Genomic DNA, 19,185 nt, shown 5'->3' with positions numbered 1-19,185 from the left:
TCCCTCTCTCACACACACACACACACACACACACACTAACACGGCTCACTCGTGTGAAGGCAAACATGTCCTCGAACGCGAGCCTTTTCCCCCTTCTTTGCAGGCTTCCTCCCATCTCCCTCTGCAAGAACAAGCCATTCGCGGCAGACCCCTCAACATCACCGGCTCCAAAATTCCAAGTGTTCTGCAGCCCCCAATGGCGTCACCCGATTGGCCGAGGGCCTATCAATCATGCCTTTAGCCGCACCCCTCCCCCCATTCAACCACTCGCCTCTCTGTTCCAGTGTGTTTACTACACTGCCGAGCATAAGGGAGACACTCGTCTTCACATGCACTGATCCCACAGAGAAAAAAAAAACAGTTTTTAGTTGTATTTGTAAGGAAACCCTCCAAGAGATCAACATGCCCAAGAGAAAGGTACGTATTACGAAAATAGCAAAAATACTTTGAGGCGGATAGCAGCCATTAATGCAATGAAAACGATTGTGAAGACATCCCTCTGAGACATTACTTAATTATAACGCAACGGATAGCGGTTATTTTTCGCTGGTAATTTTTTGCCTGTTTTCTAGATATAATCTGCATTTTTTTTGTGTTAGAGCGAATATTTTCCTGCTCGGACACGGCCTTTAAAACGCCTTTTTCGTGTGCGAGCCGCTGTCCTTTGGGGAGTCAGAAGTCTCTCTCGGTCTCCATGCAGTTAAAGCACAAGCAGCAGCCATGCTTTGCAGCTCTTGTCCACCTTCGTCGCCCGACCTACCGAGAACAAACGCTTCGCTTATCGCCGTTCGGGCTCCAAACCGGCCCGAAGTGGCGCCAGAAAATGCCTTAGTGGCTTTACTTTGCATTTTGACCGCGAAAACAAACATTCGCCGTCGCGTTTCGATAAAATTATATATTTTCTCTCTTTGTTCGCGGTCCCAAATGGCTGCGATGGCGTTTCCCTGCCGCCCGGTGGCGCCTGTGAGCCCGCTAAACATGGTCCCTCCCCCTTCTCAGAGACTCCCGCGCCAGCTTTCAAATCTCAGCTCCATGCACTGAATGAGAGAAAGAGATGGGGGGGCGTGGAAGGGGAAAGCAAGGCCTGGACCCTCGAAATATGGCCTCAGAGACCCGCATGACTCTGCTCTCACAGTCTCCGTCGGAATCCAGGCGTGGAGCCGGCATTTCTGGCCTGTAAATCGCTTAAACCCACCTGTATTTGAAATGAACTTTGCTTTTCACCTGAAACTGAAAAGTTTTTTCAGCACCTCTATGACCAATCCTAATATGTGTCCAGGTCGCACAGCATCTGTTCGCTGTTGATATAAACAGCAGCTAAGCTCTTATTTTTTCCAGTCACTCATTTAAAGCTGTTGTGTTGTGTTTTTCAGGCACACGGAGCAGAGGCAGGAGAAAAGGAGGAGGTAAGCAAGGAAACGGCGAGCTGCACCTCTCGCACGCCATTTAAATTCAGATTTTAATCAGCACGTGAAAGATTAAAAGGGAAAATAAAAATTTTAGATTAAATACCTGTGTGTCTGTGCTTCCTGCTTGTCAAAATAAAAGCCTCGCATTAACAACAACCTCTTGTCATGTTTCAGCCCCAGAGGAGATCAGCTCGGTTATCGGCGGTAAGATGGCACACACTTTTCCACGCTCACCGACATCACCTGATGAGAATGGACACGTAAAAAACCCAAACAAAGCAGAGCGGCTAAAAGTGTAGCACATGCAGATATTTAAATTGAGTGTGCATAGGGGCGCATAGGAGCAAGAACTGCGTTTTCCAGCAAAGCAAAACTTTTCAACAAGTTGTTTTTGCATAACAAAACATAGCAGTGACTTGAGAACAGTTATATAGTGCATTAAAATTACTACAAATGTCTCAGATATACTTTAATTTGCCTAAATTCACAATTAAAGCAAGATTAATGAACATTACAGTGAGTTAAAACAGCCAAAATCAACCTCAAAGATGTGTTCACATGTATCTACATGTAATACTAACTAAAAGCCAATAGCTGGCATAATCGACCCCCAGTATTGACTGTGGGGTTTTTTTTTTCTTAATGAAGCAAATTATTGGCACGCTGTGTCTTTATTGAAAGAAGTTTCTTTTCAGGAACATTTTAGGGGTTTAAAGATGTCTTTCATGCACCAAAGTCCTCATGAACATTCAGAAGTACTGGGAAAAAACAGGCTCTAAACTATCATAGATACTCCTGTAGTGCTGCTGTATTCAAGCGTAGCAGTTTCCACATCGCTTTCCTCTTCTTTCCCCAGAAACCGGCCCCGCCCAAGCCGGAACCAAAGGTGAAGAAGGCGGCGAAGGTGAGAGGCTAAATGAAGTAGTATTCGAGGGTGGAGGGAGGGCGTTTGTAGATGCTCAGCATGCTCACTGCTTGTGTCTAAACCTGAACAGAAAGAAAAGGCTGTGAACGACAAGAAGGAGGACAAGAAGACCAAGAAGGCGAAGGAGAACGCCGAGGCAGAGGCGAACGAGGAAAACCACTCTGAGAACGGCGAGGCCAAGACCAACGAGGTGTGTGCGCAGGGGGACGCCCCTCCCCTTGGCCTTTTTGGACAACCCTGGTAATTTCACGATTTCACCAAAAACGAACAAAGTTTTAACTTCAGCCTTTCTGCTTCATCCCTTAGGTGGAGGCAGCTCCCGAGGAGGCCAAGGAGGAGGCCAAGTCCGAGTAGCACCACTGCCCAAACTCTCTCCTCCTCCATCTTCCACAGCCCCTTCCCCCCCACTCCACCCAAAAAACTACCCCAGCCAGTCCCACCCCACCCCCCCTCTAAGTCTCTCTCACATGGTTTCCCTCCAAGGCGTATTGTTAACAGAGGAATATTTTTATCAATGATTTTATAAGTATCCGTACAGATTTTTAGCACAAAAAAGCAAAGCTGATTATGGAGCGCCTTGCAGATTTGCAGTGGTCATATCAAAGTGTCTGCAAGCGAAATGAACACACTAAAATCTTTTTTAAATGGCATTTCATGATTGTTGAAGGCTTGTTTTTGGTGTAGAAAGCGTGTCCCTGCCGGATTGGCCATGTTGTGAGTTGTGTATTACTGTGGGGTTTTTTTTGTTTGTTTGTTTCACTTCTAACTCCACAAAAATCAGACCTTTTCTTCCTCACCTCCTCCCCTTTCTCCCCCCCTTTTATCCACGTTTTTACTACAACGGTTCAGACATGTCGGTGTGGGCGATTCCTTTTAGACCTCTATAAACGTGCAGTGAGTCCCCTCCTCATTTTTTTTTTTTTTTTTTCCATTTTTGTTTCTCTGCTTCTGTCTCATGGTGTTTTTTTTTTTTTTTCTTTCATTGAAATTGTGTTTTGACGAAGAAGAAGAAAAAAAAGATACAAAACGAAAAACTACTAGCGTGTTGTCCATAAGAAAGAGGAAGACGAACATGTGAAACATTCCGGAGAACGGCGACTGCCTCCGATCCGTCTCCTTAGACGACCCTGCGTGTATAAAAGAAAAGAGGAAAAAAATTCTAAAAAAAACAACAAAACAAAACAGCTCCCGCTCCATCCACGCTGTCACGCCAGCTTTTCTAAACACTGTTTTTTGTTTTAGTTTTTTCTGGTTTGGTTCGGTTTTTTTGGTTTTTTAACAGCGATTGAATTTGGAATCCTTCTGTGACAAAAAAAAAGGAAAAAAAAAAAAGAAAAAAAACATATATGCAGGTGTCCGGTCCCTCTCTTATGTTCTGAAATTCTCTTAATAAAAAGAAGTCCTGGGAATTTTCCTCGAATCGGAGTGTCCAGTTTGCTTTCTTTGACGACAGAGTGGGATAAATAAAGGGAAATGAATGGGGGAAAATGGGTTGTGAGTCAAAACTCAAGCGTTTCGTAGGTAAAAGCAACCATGTGTTGTCTTTGAATTGAAATATAAAGCCTGCTTGCGTCTTTAAAGCATGCGATTTCCACTACTAACTGTGCTTAAGAGCCTCCCGGGATCTATCTGTACGCATAATCAAAAATGACTGCATTCATTTTTCTTTTTTAAACAAGAACATCCTTGCCACTTAGCAAAATCCAGTATTTCCTTCAAGAGAAGCTGCTGCAGGTTATAGATTCCACATTTCATCCGTCCTCCTTTCTCTGATTACACACTCAAGTCCACTTCATCCTCCAAACTTACTCGAGGCATGTTTGTTACAGCCCAGACTGCAAATATCTGTTGCAAAAGACTCTTTAAGGGAGGTCAGGTCAGCGAAAGGTCAGCCAGACCTTCATTGTTCATCCCACTGATCGATCCTTCTAAAATGCACCAGTGAGAGGACATCATACCCAGTAACTGAGCAAAGCCTTTAATAAAGTCATGCTTCTACATCCTCTCTGGCTCGCAGCCTTTACAAACCCAGAGAAAAAGGGCCTAGATGCAGACAGTTCCTAACTGCCCGCTTCTTCCTTCCCCTTTAGGGCTTAACACGCTCACGTTAAACCCTGGCGCGAGTGCTGTGACCCACATTCACCTCGACCCTGAAAGAAAGAAGAAGTTGCTGCTTTATTTCGTAACCTGCTTTAAAGAGAGCCCCGCATTTAGGTTGCACGTACAAAGCTTTCATGCATCGGTTCATGGCAAAGGCCTGGCAGGAGAATGGTGAAGAAGATGCTTGTAGTCTGCTGAGCAAACACGGTGTGAGTGGGCGACTCTGATGTGCACTTGCCTGCAGCACTGGGTGTGTGAGCGTGCACGCTTGCTGCGTTCTGTTGAGCCTCAAAGTCAACCGCTGCTGTGAGTTCAAGTATATGAAGACACATGCATGTGTGTGTGTGTTTGTAACAGCATTGTTTTCCAGGCTTGGACTGGGTGCAACAGCCTGCAGCAGCTCCTCTGGTTTAAGCTTCAGCTTTGTGTCTTCATGTGCTTCACTTATCTGTGAATCACTGCACAATATGACGCTCGATTTTAATTTGTATTTATTTATTTTGTTTAGTTTTGGGTTATTTCCCCCCATCTCTTCCGCTATGCTGTGCAGCAGTCTCAGTCCCTCTGACCTGCATTGTCATGGCCGAGCACTGGGCTCCATTTTGTCGATGTCTTGCTGTGCGTTAAGCGTCGTTGCGCCTCGCCGCCACTAGATGTCAGTCTTGTCTCATATTTCATACCTTAAAAGAAACCAAAACAAAAAACGCTCTTTGCCCACGGCCTCATGTGGAGCTTTGATTAACCTTACATTTGATTAACTCATGCATTAAAAGGCGTTATTCTGTTTTTTATTATTAATTTACTATGAGAGATGACTCACACATTTCTTAATAGAGCAAAAAAAAAAAAAAAAAGCATTTCAAAGGCCTCCTTACCTCCCTTCCCCTTCTTATTCACATCTCGCTTCGTTATGGCTTTTAATCCTCTTGTCATCAGCTGTTGTTTAATGCATTTACTTTTCAATCTAGTGTGACTTGAGCCGGGCCGGATAAAAGCACACGGTCGGGCCCAGGCGATTAATTCGCAGCCTCTGTGTGTGAGATCCGTCGATAAGTGAGGGAAACTAAAGGAAATACATTATTGATCAGACAGAAAGTTTCAGATCTCAGCCAGGGTGGTCTCTTTTTTATTGCTCACCACCTTCTTTCATCTGTGCACTCCTTGTGATATTCCTCAGCTCTTACACTCTCATTGATCCGTCCATTCAGCCCTCTGACTCGTTAACGGCTTTGATACCGAGACACACACAAACACGCGCAAACAAACCAAACATGCAGCCCTCTCTTAAGGCAATCGGGCATCAAAGTTCTAATGAGCCCCTACCGATATTGTTTTATCTTCTGCCTGTGTGTGCGTGCTGAGTGCTCTGGCTGAAATTGAATGTTTGTCTGCCTGCTTTATCTGTCTCTCGGCCCATCTGCCGGTCTGCCTGCTCATCCTCTTCTGTCTTTTCACTGTCTGGTCTGAGTAATCACAAGGCTGCTTTGCCCCCGCCGTGCATGAACCCCCCTCCACCGCCAGTGTTTACTCTCACTTTGTCCTTACTCCTGGCAGGCTTGTTGACTAAAATAGCCCCCACCCCCATTTTCCCCCTTTTATTTATTTATTTTTAAACATTTGCACAGCCTATTCTGTCATCCCACGCGTTTTCAGCTCCCGTCGTTTACCTCCCCCCTGTCCGCATCCCTCTGGTCAGGGACGGTGCATGTTTGCACACATCTTCCCCGCGTAGTTCGGTGTGTGTTACATGGAAGGAGATGGAGGGTGGGGTGCTCTCTGAGTAAAAAAGAATGAGGATGACCTTTTGCGAGGAAGTGATTTAAATGATGCCCTGTCGTCAGCAGGAAGAGCACTGTGTGAATGTGGATGAGCAATTGTTGTGGAAAGGACGTCACACTTTTTGCACACGCGTAAAGCTGGGGGACACACACACACACACACACACACACACACACACACACACACACACACACACACACACACAGGTTCAGGTTCACATTTTCAATGGAAAATGTCTGGCTGTCTTAAACAACTGTTTGTGTTCGACTGTCTTGTTTATCTGTACTCGATGGGGGTGGGATGTTCAGGAGTGAATGGGAAGACGCAGGAGGAGAAAGAGAGGAAGAGGAAACTAACGGGAGGTGAGGAAGAAGAGGGGAAGGGGAGAAGAGAGGAGAGGAAGTGTGCAGGGGAGAAGAGCTGGATGCAGATGGGGATCTATTCTCTCCGTGCACACAGACAAGATGGAAATGAGTGGGCGTCTGTGACGTCAATCAGTGAACACACACACACTCCCCTCCTCTTCCCCTCCTGTGTGTGTGTGTGTGTGTGTGTGTGTGTGTGTGTGTGTGTGTGTGTGTGTGTGTGTGTGTGTGTGTGTGTGTGTGTGTGACTGTTCCAGTCCCATGCTAATACATGCTTCACTGCAAACAGCAGCAGTCCTACGGATCACAGGCATAAACATCAGCACACACAAACACCATCTCCACACACACACACACACACACACACACACACACACACACACACACACACACACACACACACACACACACACACACACACACACACACACACACAGGCACATTCAGATATGCAGAACTGAGTTTCATCTCTGAGCGGCTCGCGGAGCGCAGGATCTCTGCTCTGTTGTTTACACAGAGAGAAAATCTTGTTTGGCGCCACAGATGGCATTTAAAGACACTCAGATCTTTACCAAAGTATAAAACATAAAAAAATTCTAATTTTAAAATTTCAATAAGAAACAAAAAACTGGCATATAAGCCGACTCCAGCGCACGCTTACAGCCACTCTTGTTTTTGTGCAGACCTAATGGAAAGTTGCTGTGCGTATGTAATGTGGAATTATCTTCCTTTTAATGGATGAAGGTTCCGCTGAATTCAGTCCCGGCCTCCGTAGACTTCTCGTGCCATCTTATCGCTGACTGAGGGAATCGAAACAAGAAAATATAAATTCTTCATGTATAACCAAGAATGTACACAATATCACACAAGACAGCATTAGGGGGTTGTTGGAAGAATGAAAAGAAGATGACTACAATTAAGGCATGCTATTGACGCACATAGATGGGTTATCTTGTTGAATGCTGGGTAACTGTACCCCACTGTTCATTTAAATGAGAGGGTGTGAAGAGTCTAAAAGGAATCCACCGCATCTTGTCTTGAACATGAAAAGAACTACTTTCTAAAAGCTGACATTTTTTGAAGGATTTGAGCACAGAAACTGAAATTCGTCAGTGAATGTCACAATACATCATCAGCTACATAGCAGCACTTGTGCTGCTGTATGAAGCAAAACACTTAGTAAACTCACAGCAGCCACCTGCATGTTTTTCTCAGTAAAATGGGCCCCTCCCACTGTCGTAAACCTCCCTTTCCGTCCGCCTGATTGATCACCTCTTATGTAAGCCAGTGTCTTTGCCACACAGCCACCATTAAGATCCATTATGCTGAATTTAGTTTGCATAATTAAAAAAAGAAGTAAGGTCTCGTTGACCCGCGGGTTCCTGAATAAATCTGATAACTAAGAGTGAAGTAGGCAGGCGGGAGGCACAGACAGCCGCTCAGTAAACATAATTGTCTGCCACTATATTCCACATCGGTGCACAATTTTCCACTACTTTAAGAGGAAGTTAAAGCCATCGTGGTGCGAGCTGAGCGTGAAAAACATCACAGATGGGTTGGCGCCGCTCGGAGAGAAAGAAAGTGATATGATCGACAGCTTTGATTCCTCAAGGTTTTCTGATTCAGGGCCCATGTAAGGCGTGCATTTGGCAAGTTCGCCTTTAAGAAATCATCCATCCATGTCACAGAGTCGTGACGACACAGACTTCTATCTAGAGAAATGAAAAAACTATTTTTGAAACACTCCACGCTGCCTGCCCAATTTTTGCTTTTAAGGATGAATTACCGGATAAAGTAAGAGCGCATCCGTTTCAGAGCGGGGGCGGCGCGTGTCTGTGTGTGGGGGGGGGGATTTGGGTGTGTGGGTGTGGTGGGTAGCATTAATGATGCAGCAGACACTTGTCTTTCTGGCTGCTTTACTTCTTTGAGTATTTATCTCTCCCCCCCCCCCCCCCCCCCCCCCCCATAATGTTCTCATGTATCCTCAGCTGGAAGAGGACTGAGTCACTGCAGCCATGGAAGCAGGTGGGTGGGTAGGAACACAGTGGATGGGAGGGCGAGGACATGGGTGTGGGATGTGGGATGTGGGGTAGTGGGGATGATGAAGAGGGAGGTTGTAGTGAATGAAAGAGAGAATATATGAATGGTGAATACTGTGTGTCCATTTTATTGCTCTGCACTGCTCAATCACTAAAAGACAAATTCTGTCTGCAAAGGCAAATAAAGCCGTCCCAACTGGTTTTGGACTCTTACAGTCGCTCGCAGGAGACTTTAAAGGGTAATCGAGAGAAAGGAGCAGAAAAATTAATTCATGGGAATATGATCGGGGGAGTGGGAGCAGGGGGAATACATTTGTCGGCAGCCTTAATTATCTTAATACACACTTCAGGCAGAGCTACATGTTTCATCCCTTAAGCCTCCGCTAACCCCAACTTGATGCTTTTCTTTTCTTTTCTTTTTTTACATTTTTTCCCCTGCAGAGGCTAAATGTGCCCACAAGCGATTCCAGATTTAACTCTGAGGTATAAAAAGATTAGGCAATGTGAGCATATCAAACTAGAACCCATATTGTGTTCATAAAATGGTGCTGAGAACATCATCTAACCAAATGTATTGGCCTGAGTGTGTGAGGGACAGAAAGAGACAAAGGCAGATGTGTGGGTGATGTTCTCTTTTTGTCTCACTGAGTTTGAAAATGTTTATTGAGGGTGGACGGGTGGGCAGACCATTAGGAAAATTGATGTGCATGCAGATGTGTGTGGACATGTGTGTGTGTGTTCCTGCTCTGACATCACTGCTGCCGTCACTGCAGCCACCTCACGGTGACTCCCTTGTGACTGAAGGCCTGACAACCTCCCACGCTCTCCCCATCAAACTCCCATGCTCCTGCTCCTCTCTTGCCTGGCTTCATCTATAAACCCACCCCCCTCCCACCTCACTCACTCCTCATCCCCTGCTTTCCATCTCCTCCTCAGCTCCGTTTCTATATCCATACATCATCGCCGTCCACTAGCTTTTCACCTCACCCACCTTCTTTTCATTCTTCCTGTTTTTTTCCCATCTCTTTCTCCCCCTCATTTGGTGTGTGGGTCTTCCCTGTCTTCCGTCATGCTCTCTGCACCCACAGTGCTCCCTGTCTGTGTCTCTATGGAAACCCTGAGTGGACATGAGTAGCTCAGAGGTCTGTGAAACACTGATACAGACACTATTAGATCACATGCTCCCGTTTCCTCTCAGAAAGCCGCGTGCGTGTGCAAGCCCTACTGTGTGGGAATAGATGCTGCGTGACCATGGCAATACAGCCTCCTCGCAAGATACACCTCGTCTCCCCCTGTGCCAATGACCTATCAGTGGTGTGAAGTGGGAGGAAAGGATGGAATAAGGGAGTAAGGAGGGAGTCCTATTGTTTCATTATACTGTAAGTCTCTTCAATTACTAGCTGGGGAAAGGGACCACCTGATGCCGCCTCTGCACAAATATTTCCATCAGAAGAACACACACAAGGCTGTGTTACCATGGCTTCAGAGGACTCTTGACTTACAGTCATTTCTTAGAGACATACCTTAACCTTATCGCCTTACCTTAAAATATGTCCCCATCTTATTCTGTAGTGATTTAAATTGCTTTATGTCCTCATAAAGATGACAAGTCCCCATAAATATGACTATGTAAACAGATTTAGGACCCCGTAGTATCATAAATTCCAACCCATACAAACATACACACACACCGTCCCCCTCCTCTCCTTTCTCCCCGATCACTCTCACACCTCATGAACCGTACTCTCCTCACATTTACACATTGTTGAGCCTGCTGTGTTGCGTAGCTCGTGCGTCATCTGTGTCCAAACACATCAGAAGGACAGGTGATTTGTGATAAGAGGCCTCGCACAGACAGAATTTTACAGCTCTGGGTCGCTCTCCTGGGCACCATCGTTATTTGTCGGTCACGCTTAAGTGGATCATTACAGAGCTTAATCACGGGGAAGGATACGTAAGCTGCACAGCATGTCATTTCGGGAGTGCCATGAGGTTATGAACGTGCGTGCAAAAAGGCAGGAAAATACGATAGTGGAATTCTTTTTCTCTTTGCAGTCGAAGCATTAACCGATTTGAAAAAAGGGGAAAAAAGAATCAGTTTCACTCACATGTGAAGGTTTGTCGAGTCTCCCCTTTATTTTATCAAAATGTACATACAGAAACTACAACAGGACTACATTAAAGAAGACATCAAAATGGGCAGCAATAACAGGGGTCAACAACTGAACAAACACCCAACCCAGCCCCAGGCCCACCCCATTAACATCCCCAGTGCAGTGAGATAAAGACATGCCAATGATGTCTCACATTTAGGCACTTGATTTCCCTACCGAACCATCTTTGGTCATAGTTGCTGTTGCACGGTTTCAAACTGAGATTCAAACAGGTTTGAGGTGGATCCGAACTCGATTCACGTGGGTTCTGCTGCGAATCGGCTGAAGCCGATGTACGCTGAGAGGAGTCGCATGAGTTTTAAAGCAAATCGGTTTAGACAGAGCTGCATCTGCCAGGTTTAGAGATGACCCAAAGATGGTTTTAACCTGACCGCCTCCATAGAGTAAACCGCAGTATTAATTAAATTAACACTAGATGATACAATACTTCACATGATTACAGAAAAGACTCCACAACAGAAAGGAATCAAGCAGCACATCTTAACACAGTTTACCTGAAAACAACGCAGTGTATTTTCACACGATATACTGTAATCAATACGCTGTACAGTCTATTCCAAAGGCAATGTTGTTAGACTTTTTTGTAAGAACTAATCAGTCTTTTTACCACTGAGTATAATCTTGGAAAGTCTTGCAAAAATAGATCAATTTTTAATAAATTAAAAGCCTTGTTTTGATTGTAGGATGTGACCTTTTAAGCTACTCATGCATTGTCTAACTTTGTGTGTATACAGTAATATGCGTTACCTTGTATCTCTTTATGTATGTATGCATGTATGTGTGTCTATATGTATGAGAGTGATTTGATAAAAATACTGTACACACTAGTAGACTTATCCCTCTCTCCTTTTTTTGGAATACACCTCTTTCGGTAAAGGAATAACAAAGTTACATTAAACTGTTTAAGAAGCATAGTAGTCACACAGTATTTGGCAGTGAACAGTCCTAATTTATCCATGCACAATATCAACCACAGGCAAGGTCCACATTCTGAACAAACCCATTAAGAACAACACAGTAAGAACATGGAAAGAGTTTACAAGAATTTAAGACCCTGGAAGTGTGTGTGTGTGTGTGTGTGTGTGTGTGTGTGTGTGTGTGTGTGTGTGTGTGTGTGAGAGAGAGAGAGAATGTCCACAGCACATTTGGTTTCCCAGGGAGACCAAAGGCCTATGACTCATGTAGTGCATACAGCATTTTCTGGAATTTTTAACAATATCGGAAGAATTAGTATTTTCCACAAAGCCCAAATAATTACATATAATCATGTTAGAACCTTACAGAGTACTTGGGGAGTTTAGTGTAAAAACCCACTCAATCCCACCCCCATAGGTCTATTATAGACCAAACAGTTTATCCCTGGATTATATTTCCATTCTCAAGCTTTTTCTTTGGAGCATGCACCATCCCCTAGCTCAGTTGTGTATTTTGTGTAATGACATGTGTATCCATGCATGTTTTACACAAGTCCAGTTTGCGGGTGCAGGTGTAAAGGGTAAGGTTGGTACAGCAGAGCTGATCCCCCTTGGGGTATGTAGTAGCTGCAGTAGCTGGGTTCTGCTAGATAGGGGGCAGTGTGCTCAGCAAGGTACGGGGCAGGCTGGTAGAAGCACGTCACATGGTCTGTGTTGGGTATTATGTTCTGCTCTCCCAGAACCTTCAGTGCCAGCACTGTGATCATATTCAGTGTTTGACGCCTTTCGTGTCCCATCAGACACACTGTGCTGTCATCTACCACACGACGCAACGTCATCAAGTACTGGTACTTGCTTCTCTCCTCGCCGATAAAATGGTTCTTCAAGTAGGACAGGATCTTTCGCTGTTGTTCCTGCACGTCAGGGAAATCAATAAAAAAGCGTGAGCACATGTAGCGCTCCAGTGTCTTTATCTGAGTCTCGCTGGCTGGTCGGTAGTCTCGCACCAACAGGTTGCTGTATTTCAACAAGCCACCACCTCGAATCTCTTCGGGGTTCCTGGTAGCAATCAGGCGGTAGCGCAGGTGGTCCATGGCTGCCTCAAAGTCACCATACATGCTCTCTGCCAGGACCTCGACAGCAGGGACTGAGTCAGATGCCTGAGGAGAGTCACACTGTTCAGAAGTGTCTGTGGTTACCTCAGGGGCCTCTTTGTTCTCAGGCACAGAGTTGGCTGCCTCAGTGGCTTCTGGAGAGGCAGATTCCCTGGGGCATTCAGACTGAGAGTGAGGCAGAACATGTGAGGTGGAACTTGGGATAGTGATTGGAAAAGAGACAGGCTCGGTAACCTGAGGCAAAGATGAGATATATTCATGTTCTTTTTTAACCTCCAACTGTAAGAGAGGAACTCCCGGCTGAGGGGAAGACTCTTTAATCTGTTCATCACTGTCCGTGTTTAGTATCAAAGGCTCCATGTCTGAAGATACCTGAGGTACAAGGTCCTCCGACTCCACCGGTGGAGTGAGGCAGAGGAGGGGAGGGCTCAGGCAGGGGGAAGGGGGTGTGAGACAGAGCGGTGTAGGGCTCAAGCTGAGCATTGGAGGGGTGAGGTAAGGAGGCGAGCTGAGGCAGGATGAGGTAGGGCTGAAGCTTAGGGTTGGAGAGCTAAAGCTAGTAGCAGGGCTGACAGTGCTTAGCATCGGAGACGAGAGGCAGTGAGATGGAGGGGTCAGGCATGGGGGAGGGCTGAGGATGGGGGGCGGGGGAGTTAGGCAAGGAGGGGACAGACTAACTACTGGAGGGGTGAGACAGGACACAGGAGGTGTAACACAGTGGACAGGAGAAGCTGGACTGAAGGCGGACCCTTGCGGGCTGTCACTTGGTTGATTCACAGCCATCTTTTTGGTCTCTTGTTCTGTTCTGGAACTAGAAGGATCTGACTGTGAAACTAACATGTCTGCTGAGTCAAGGGGCTCTACTTGTTTGGCAGTTTCTGTAGGGGAGGACTGACTGGGCTCACTGAAATCCACATGTGTAGTTGGTGTTTCAGTAGGGCTCTGAGTAGCCGTTTCACCTGGGTCTTCTGTGGCTAACTGAGAAACCGGTGGGTCTTGAGGTAAAGCAGACATGGAATTCAGAGTAGAGGTGGAGATTATATCAAGGGCTGGATCCGGAGCTGGGCTAAAGTTAAGATCTGAAGCTAGGTTACTGGAAGGACTAGGTTCAGAATTAGTCTTAAAAGGAATGGTGCTTGTTGGGGTAGCTGTAGAGTTTGAACTGGAAGCAGTTGGCTCTGTGTTAAAGGCTATCTCGGGGCTCGCGTGAGGGTTTGACTCCAGGCAGGGCACAGAAACGAGTAACTCGTTTTCGGGGAGTGAGCTGGGGTTAGGACTGGGGGTGACCTTTCTGCACATCCTCCGAGGGGGTTTGGGGGATGAGTGTTTGAGCACCACCATGTGAGATAGTCTCTCTGAGGCCTTACAAGGGGGAGCAGAGGAGGTCTTTTTGTCAGAAGAAAGGCTAGGTGGTGGAAGTAAAATATCCTGAGTATCTGGAGGGTTAGCGGCATCAAGTGTGTTAGGTGTTTTTTCTGAGTTTTCTGTTTGTTGTGTGTTGTCAATCTCCAGCAAATCCTGTGCGTCAGGAAGCTGTGTGCTGCAAAGTGTGAGAGCGGAAGAGGAGGAGCAGGAACAATCAATACCCTGTGTGTTCTCTGTGATTTCACATATTTCTGTGTCAGTTTTCCTCTCTTCTTCTATTTCTTCCTCTGTTTCTGCATTTTGTTCATCTGCTAACTTGTGTGAGGATGTACTAGTGTGTAGAGCTGGCACATGTTGTGTTTTATCTTCCTCACTGCTGCTTTCATACTCTCCGAAAGACTTAGATACGTTTGTTTTATCAGATTGCTCTGTACTGCGAGGGCTTTCTCTAAGGTTCAGACACTCTCCCTGGGTTTCGTTTGAGGTTTTTGGCATCTCAGACTGTCCCATCTGCTCTGCTAGTTCTTTCTGTTCATCAGGGGGTTTTGTGTGGTTAGCAAGTTCTTTCTGGACAGAGAGTTCTCCGTGGTTTGAATGTGCTGGTGGTAAGTCGTCACAGGGCTTCGCTTGCTTTAACTGTTCTACCTTTGTTGAGCCTTCAGTCTTTTCCAAGAGCTCTGGCTCATGTTCAATCTGAGCTGGTGGTTCAGCTTCCTCAGGGGCTTGTTTCTTTTCTGACAAAGATGTCTGGCCTGTCTGGTTTAAGTTTTCTCCGTGCTCTGACACTTCCTTCAACCCTTCAGGTATTTTCTCTTTGCTGTCTTTCTCCAGTGCTGTGTGTTTTGTCTGGTTTGAATGTACAGTTTGTTGCGAGAATTCGGTCTGAGAATTGTTTTCCTGCACCTCATCTCTCTGTTTTATCTGGCTGTTTTGAGCACCTTCTTCACCGAAAATGTCTCTGTCTGTGGGCTTTTCTGTTTCTGGCGCAGCTGTTTGATTCAGCAGGGAAGGAGAGTATTTATTCTGATTCTCTGCGGGCTGGTCCTTAACTTCAACCTTATTCATTTTGCGCTGCGAGTCCTTCTGCATGTAAGACTCTAGAAGACGATCCAGAATGATCTGGAAGGAGTCTACGCTGAACTCAAATTGGCGCCTGAGCGCACTCACAAATTTGAGCTCCAGGTTTTTGCCACTGTTGTTTGAGAGGGAGATGAGGCTCCAGCGGTCATGTTCGTTGAAGACTTTTACCATTTTCTGGACATAGGCCTCTTTCATTGTGGCGTTGCTGATCCGTTCCCTGTTGACTGCAGCAGGCAGAAAGTCCAGCAAGCAGCCCAGCACTGACTCTTTGATCACCTGGGAGGGCAAAAAGTTAACAGCATGACAGCTACAACTAATCACAACGATCTACTGAAATAAAAATCATTGCTGTGGTTTAGGTTTTGGTATAATCTAGTTAAAACAAGCATGATCGATTCAGCTACAAATTAATTATGGTTAGGATTACAATATCATGTTTAACAGAACCCCAGTAAAAATCATTTGCAACCCCTACATGGCTTATTCAATGCTGTCAGCGCAGGTAACTGGTGTCTAAACGCTACAGTAATCTCACCTGGAACTCCTCTTGAGTGGGCAACTCCACTCCAAAGATGATGTCCAAGTCCTTGTAGCTTGTTCCGTTGTCTCGGACAAGGACGTGGCTGGCCGTGGAGCCGTTCAGACGAACATCTCTAACTGTGATTCCCTGCTTCTGCAGCCTGGCCCGCACGGCAATGATGATGTCACGAGGACGCAGCTCCAGCGTGGGAAAATTCCCACGGCCGTGGATTGGAACCACCTCTGAAAGAACCTGATGGAGAACCTCCACCTGCTCAGCGTTCAGGCTGTGAAATCGCTGACTGGATTTCTTTTCAGACATGCTGCTGCCCTGAAGGGAGGGATGACAATGAGAGTTTATTACAGCTCCTCAATGAAATATGCTGTGTGTTTCTCTCTCTCTCTCTCTCTCTCTCTCTCTCTCACACACACACACACACACACACACACACACACACACACACACACACACACACACACACACACACACACACACTCAGTATCACTCATATGCACACTCTCTGCCAGTCTGCTGTCTGCAAGTCACAGCTTGGCTGACAGCTTTTCCACAATGCTAATGTAACTGCTGTGTTGACAAGCTGACACATGGAGCAAACCACGCAGATGTGCTTTGCATAAATACTCTTCAACTGTTCACCCAGGTCACAGCAAATTATGGGGAAGTGGTCGAGTTACAAAAAGAGTCTGAAATGCTTTACAGTATTTACTGCTCATGACTTACAACGTGTTAATTAGTCACTTTATTTACACTCCATCTATTAATTGCTGGCTCAGGATTTAATGTAATTCCTTTAACTCAAAATATAACATTTACTTAGCCTTTGTATAAGATAATAATAAAAGATAATAAAATGCAACCTTTGTTTATTATTTTCACCGGACAAGAAAGGGTTAAGTTGAATGAGTCATCACCAGCAGACTGCATTAATCACACCAACGTCACTAATTAAAGACACACATCTGTTTTTGTGGCCGTGTGTGCAGCACATGATGCGTGCATATTACAATCAATAACTCCATCCATTTGTGGGACTGCATGTTAAATGTATAAAAAAAAAATTCCAACCCAAATTGAAACAAAGAGAAATTAAATAAGAGCTAATTATGCTGTTTGGCATTTAACATGTGGAGTCCTCCTGGCACTTACACACTCAGCCTCTGCATCCAGACTCCATTAATAAATCTCTAAAGAGTCAAAATATTTTCAATAAGCTGCACAATATCTTTATTTGCCTAACCAAGTCAGTCTGAAGAGTCTCTGTTAAGTGACTGAGTGTGCGATTGTGAGCGCCTGTCAAAGTGTTTCGGCGAGTGAGTGCTCGTGTTCGTGTTTGCAACTGTGGTTCATAGCAGCCCATTATGATCTATTGTTTGCTTTAATCAATAGTTGTCACTCAGTGCTACAGCTGAATGCAGCTGATTGCTATGATTTGTCAATACTAGCAGGCTAAACAGTGGGATAATAATGAGCAGTAATCGGATGCTTTCTGGTATCATTTAGTCAGACACCAGAGGGTTATAGTCTGTAACAACCACAAACAAAATCTATAATGGGGGCGTCTTAGAAAGCTTTGCATGCATTTCAACAAACACTAAATCAGCATAAGTGCAGATCGTACATAAAGCTACAGAAGTACAGAAGTTGCTGTTTTTTGAAGAACTGCTTACCAGGATGAAAAGAAGTTGAGTCTTAGAGCACAGAGCTCCTAAATAGCTTTTGTGGATGAGACATCGGCTCACGTGTCCCACTTTAACCAGGCAAACTTCACATCGCAAAATGATCATACATCCAGAGCTGATACAAACACCTCCAGATGTTTACACTTATCACACGCACAGCGACACAATATGTTGACGAGGCACTGCAGGAGCGTTTTTCCAACTGGCCCCTTGTATTTCCCCCACAACCCCCCTCCCCCTTTCTCACTCTCCTGCAAACTTGCAGCCTGAGTGACTCATCCAGGCGTATCGGCTCAGCTCACACATAATCTATAGCCACTGAAAACCCAACAAATCTGAGAAGCTCATACACACTGGGCTACATGTACAAACAAACAATAAGGCTCTGTAAACTCAGGTGAATGTCTTGTGTATAAAATCTGTCAAGTAGCACACAGGAGGGAGAGTTAGTCCTGTGGTTAGAATACTCTAAATATATGTCCTTTATATATACCTATATATAGACAGACAGACACACACACACACACACACATACATACATGCATATATGTTATTTGCATGCAAGTCCTTGATTTTTACTTTTATCCCCTTGAAATATTATAAACATATGAATACTGAAGTGGAAGACAACTCAGTAGGCTACTTACTGAGCTTATAACACAATATTTACTGAGAAGAAAGCCTGTATTTTTAAATGCAGTGCTTGAGTTCACCAGTACATTGCTAAAATAAAGAAATAAATAAGAAATAAAAATACAGCTATTAATTTTTCCCATAAAAGTTAACACCTGTTGGGTGTTATAGTTCACCACTTGTACAGTTTCACAGTCCTGTGGCAAGTGGAGGCAATTAAGCGCAATGAAGTGCCTGCCAGGGTAAAGGGCAGCACTCGTGAGAATTAAAAACTTAAAAACGGGATTAAAAGAAAAAAAAAAAACTTCACAGAGATGAGTGTTCTTACCTGTTGCTGAGGCATCTGAGGGAGCGAGCGGCTCCTGACTTGTCAGCGGGATGAAACAGCGGGTATCCACCGAGCTACAGGTCCGGAGAGTTCGTGTTTTCTACTGGCTTTGTTTTTTCTTTTGAAGTCCCTGCCCGCTCCGTTTAGACTCGATGCTGACGCGGCTGGGTCCCTTATAAGGCATGCGTTGCCAGAATCTGCGCGCGAGTTCATTCGGGCGCTGTCCGGGAGGCGCGTGGTGCTGAAATGAAGAATGAAACGAGTCCTCGCGCTCTTGTTTCTCCTTCGGCAGCCTGGAGCGTAACGCAGTTTCCATAGCGACCTGCCGTCATTCAGTTATGACTGGGGAGTGCGCGTGCACGCGCGCGCGGATGAGTGCGCGTGCAGCAGTCTTCTCACAACAATGGTGGAGTTGTGGTGGTAAAGAGGGCGTTAACAAGTGTCAGGGATAATTCGAGTGTTCGTGCCAGGCCTGCATTAAGAAGAATAAAAGTTTACAGGACGAACTAATCACAGCCGTGCAACCTGTGCGTGTACCAACAAATCCTCACTTTATTATGTGGCCTTTCTGTGTGTTTGACGTGTCAGCGCTGAACTCAACTGCTACCACATCACCTCAGTATTACACCGTGGCTGAGGTTGAGGCCATAAATGTCGGGACATATGGTTTTGGGGGGACATTTTCTCAACCGCTTCTCATCACGAAAACATCATTATATCTAATGCTGTGTCCACACAA

General features: G+C 45.4%; 1 protein-coding gene and 1 long non-coding RNA gene across 2 annotated transcripts; one reads left to right on the top strand and one right to left on the bottom strand.

Annotated features, from left to right (window-relative positions):
- The first annotated feature begins 264 nt into the window (after positions 1-264).
- LOC146677302 (uncharacterized) lies at positions 265-3,754 on the top strand. Its single transcript, XR_014913536.1, has 6 exons — positions 265-417; positions 1,374-1,406; positions 1,584-1,613; positions 2,266-2,313; positions 2,405-2,524; positions 2,641-3,754. It is a non-coding gene; the product is annotated as an uncharacterized LOC146677302 (long non-coding RNA).
- Positions 3,755-10,892: 7,138 nt separating this feature from the next.
- LOC146677301 (uncharacterized) lies at positions 10,893-18,981 on the bottom strand. The gene is made up of 3 exons (XM_085420399.1): positions 18,447-18,981; positions 15,801-16,115; positions 10,893-15,541 (listed from the first exon to the last, which is right to left on the bottom strand). Exons 1-3 carry the CDS (start codon positions 18,459-18,461, stop codon positions 12,251-12,253), a joined length of 3,621 nt encoding a protein of 1,206 aa, XP_085276525.1. The 5' UTR covers positions 18,462-18,981; the 3' UTR covers positions 10,893-12,250.
- Positions 18,982-19,185: the final 204 nt, after the last annotated feature.

The sequence above is a fragment of the Rhamphochromis longiceps genome, linkage group LG2 (assembly GCF_057381845.1).
Source record: "Rhamphochromis longiceps isolate RC_006_pf linkage group LG2, R_longiceps_female_GT1.1, whole genome shotgun sequence".
Taxonomy (NCBI): Eukaryota; Metazoa; Chordata; class Actinopteri; order Cichliformes; family Cichlidae; genus Rhamphochromis; species Rhamphochromis longiceps.
Note: the sequence above shows the minus strand (reverse complement) of the source record. Positions and strands in the feature narration are given on the sequence as shown.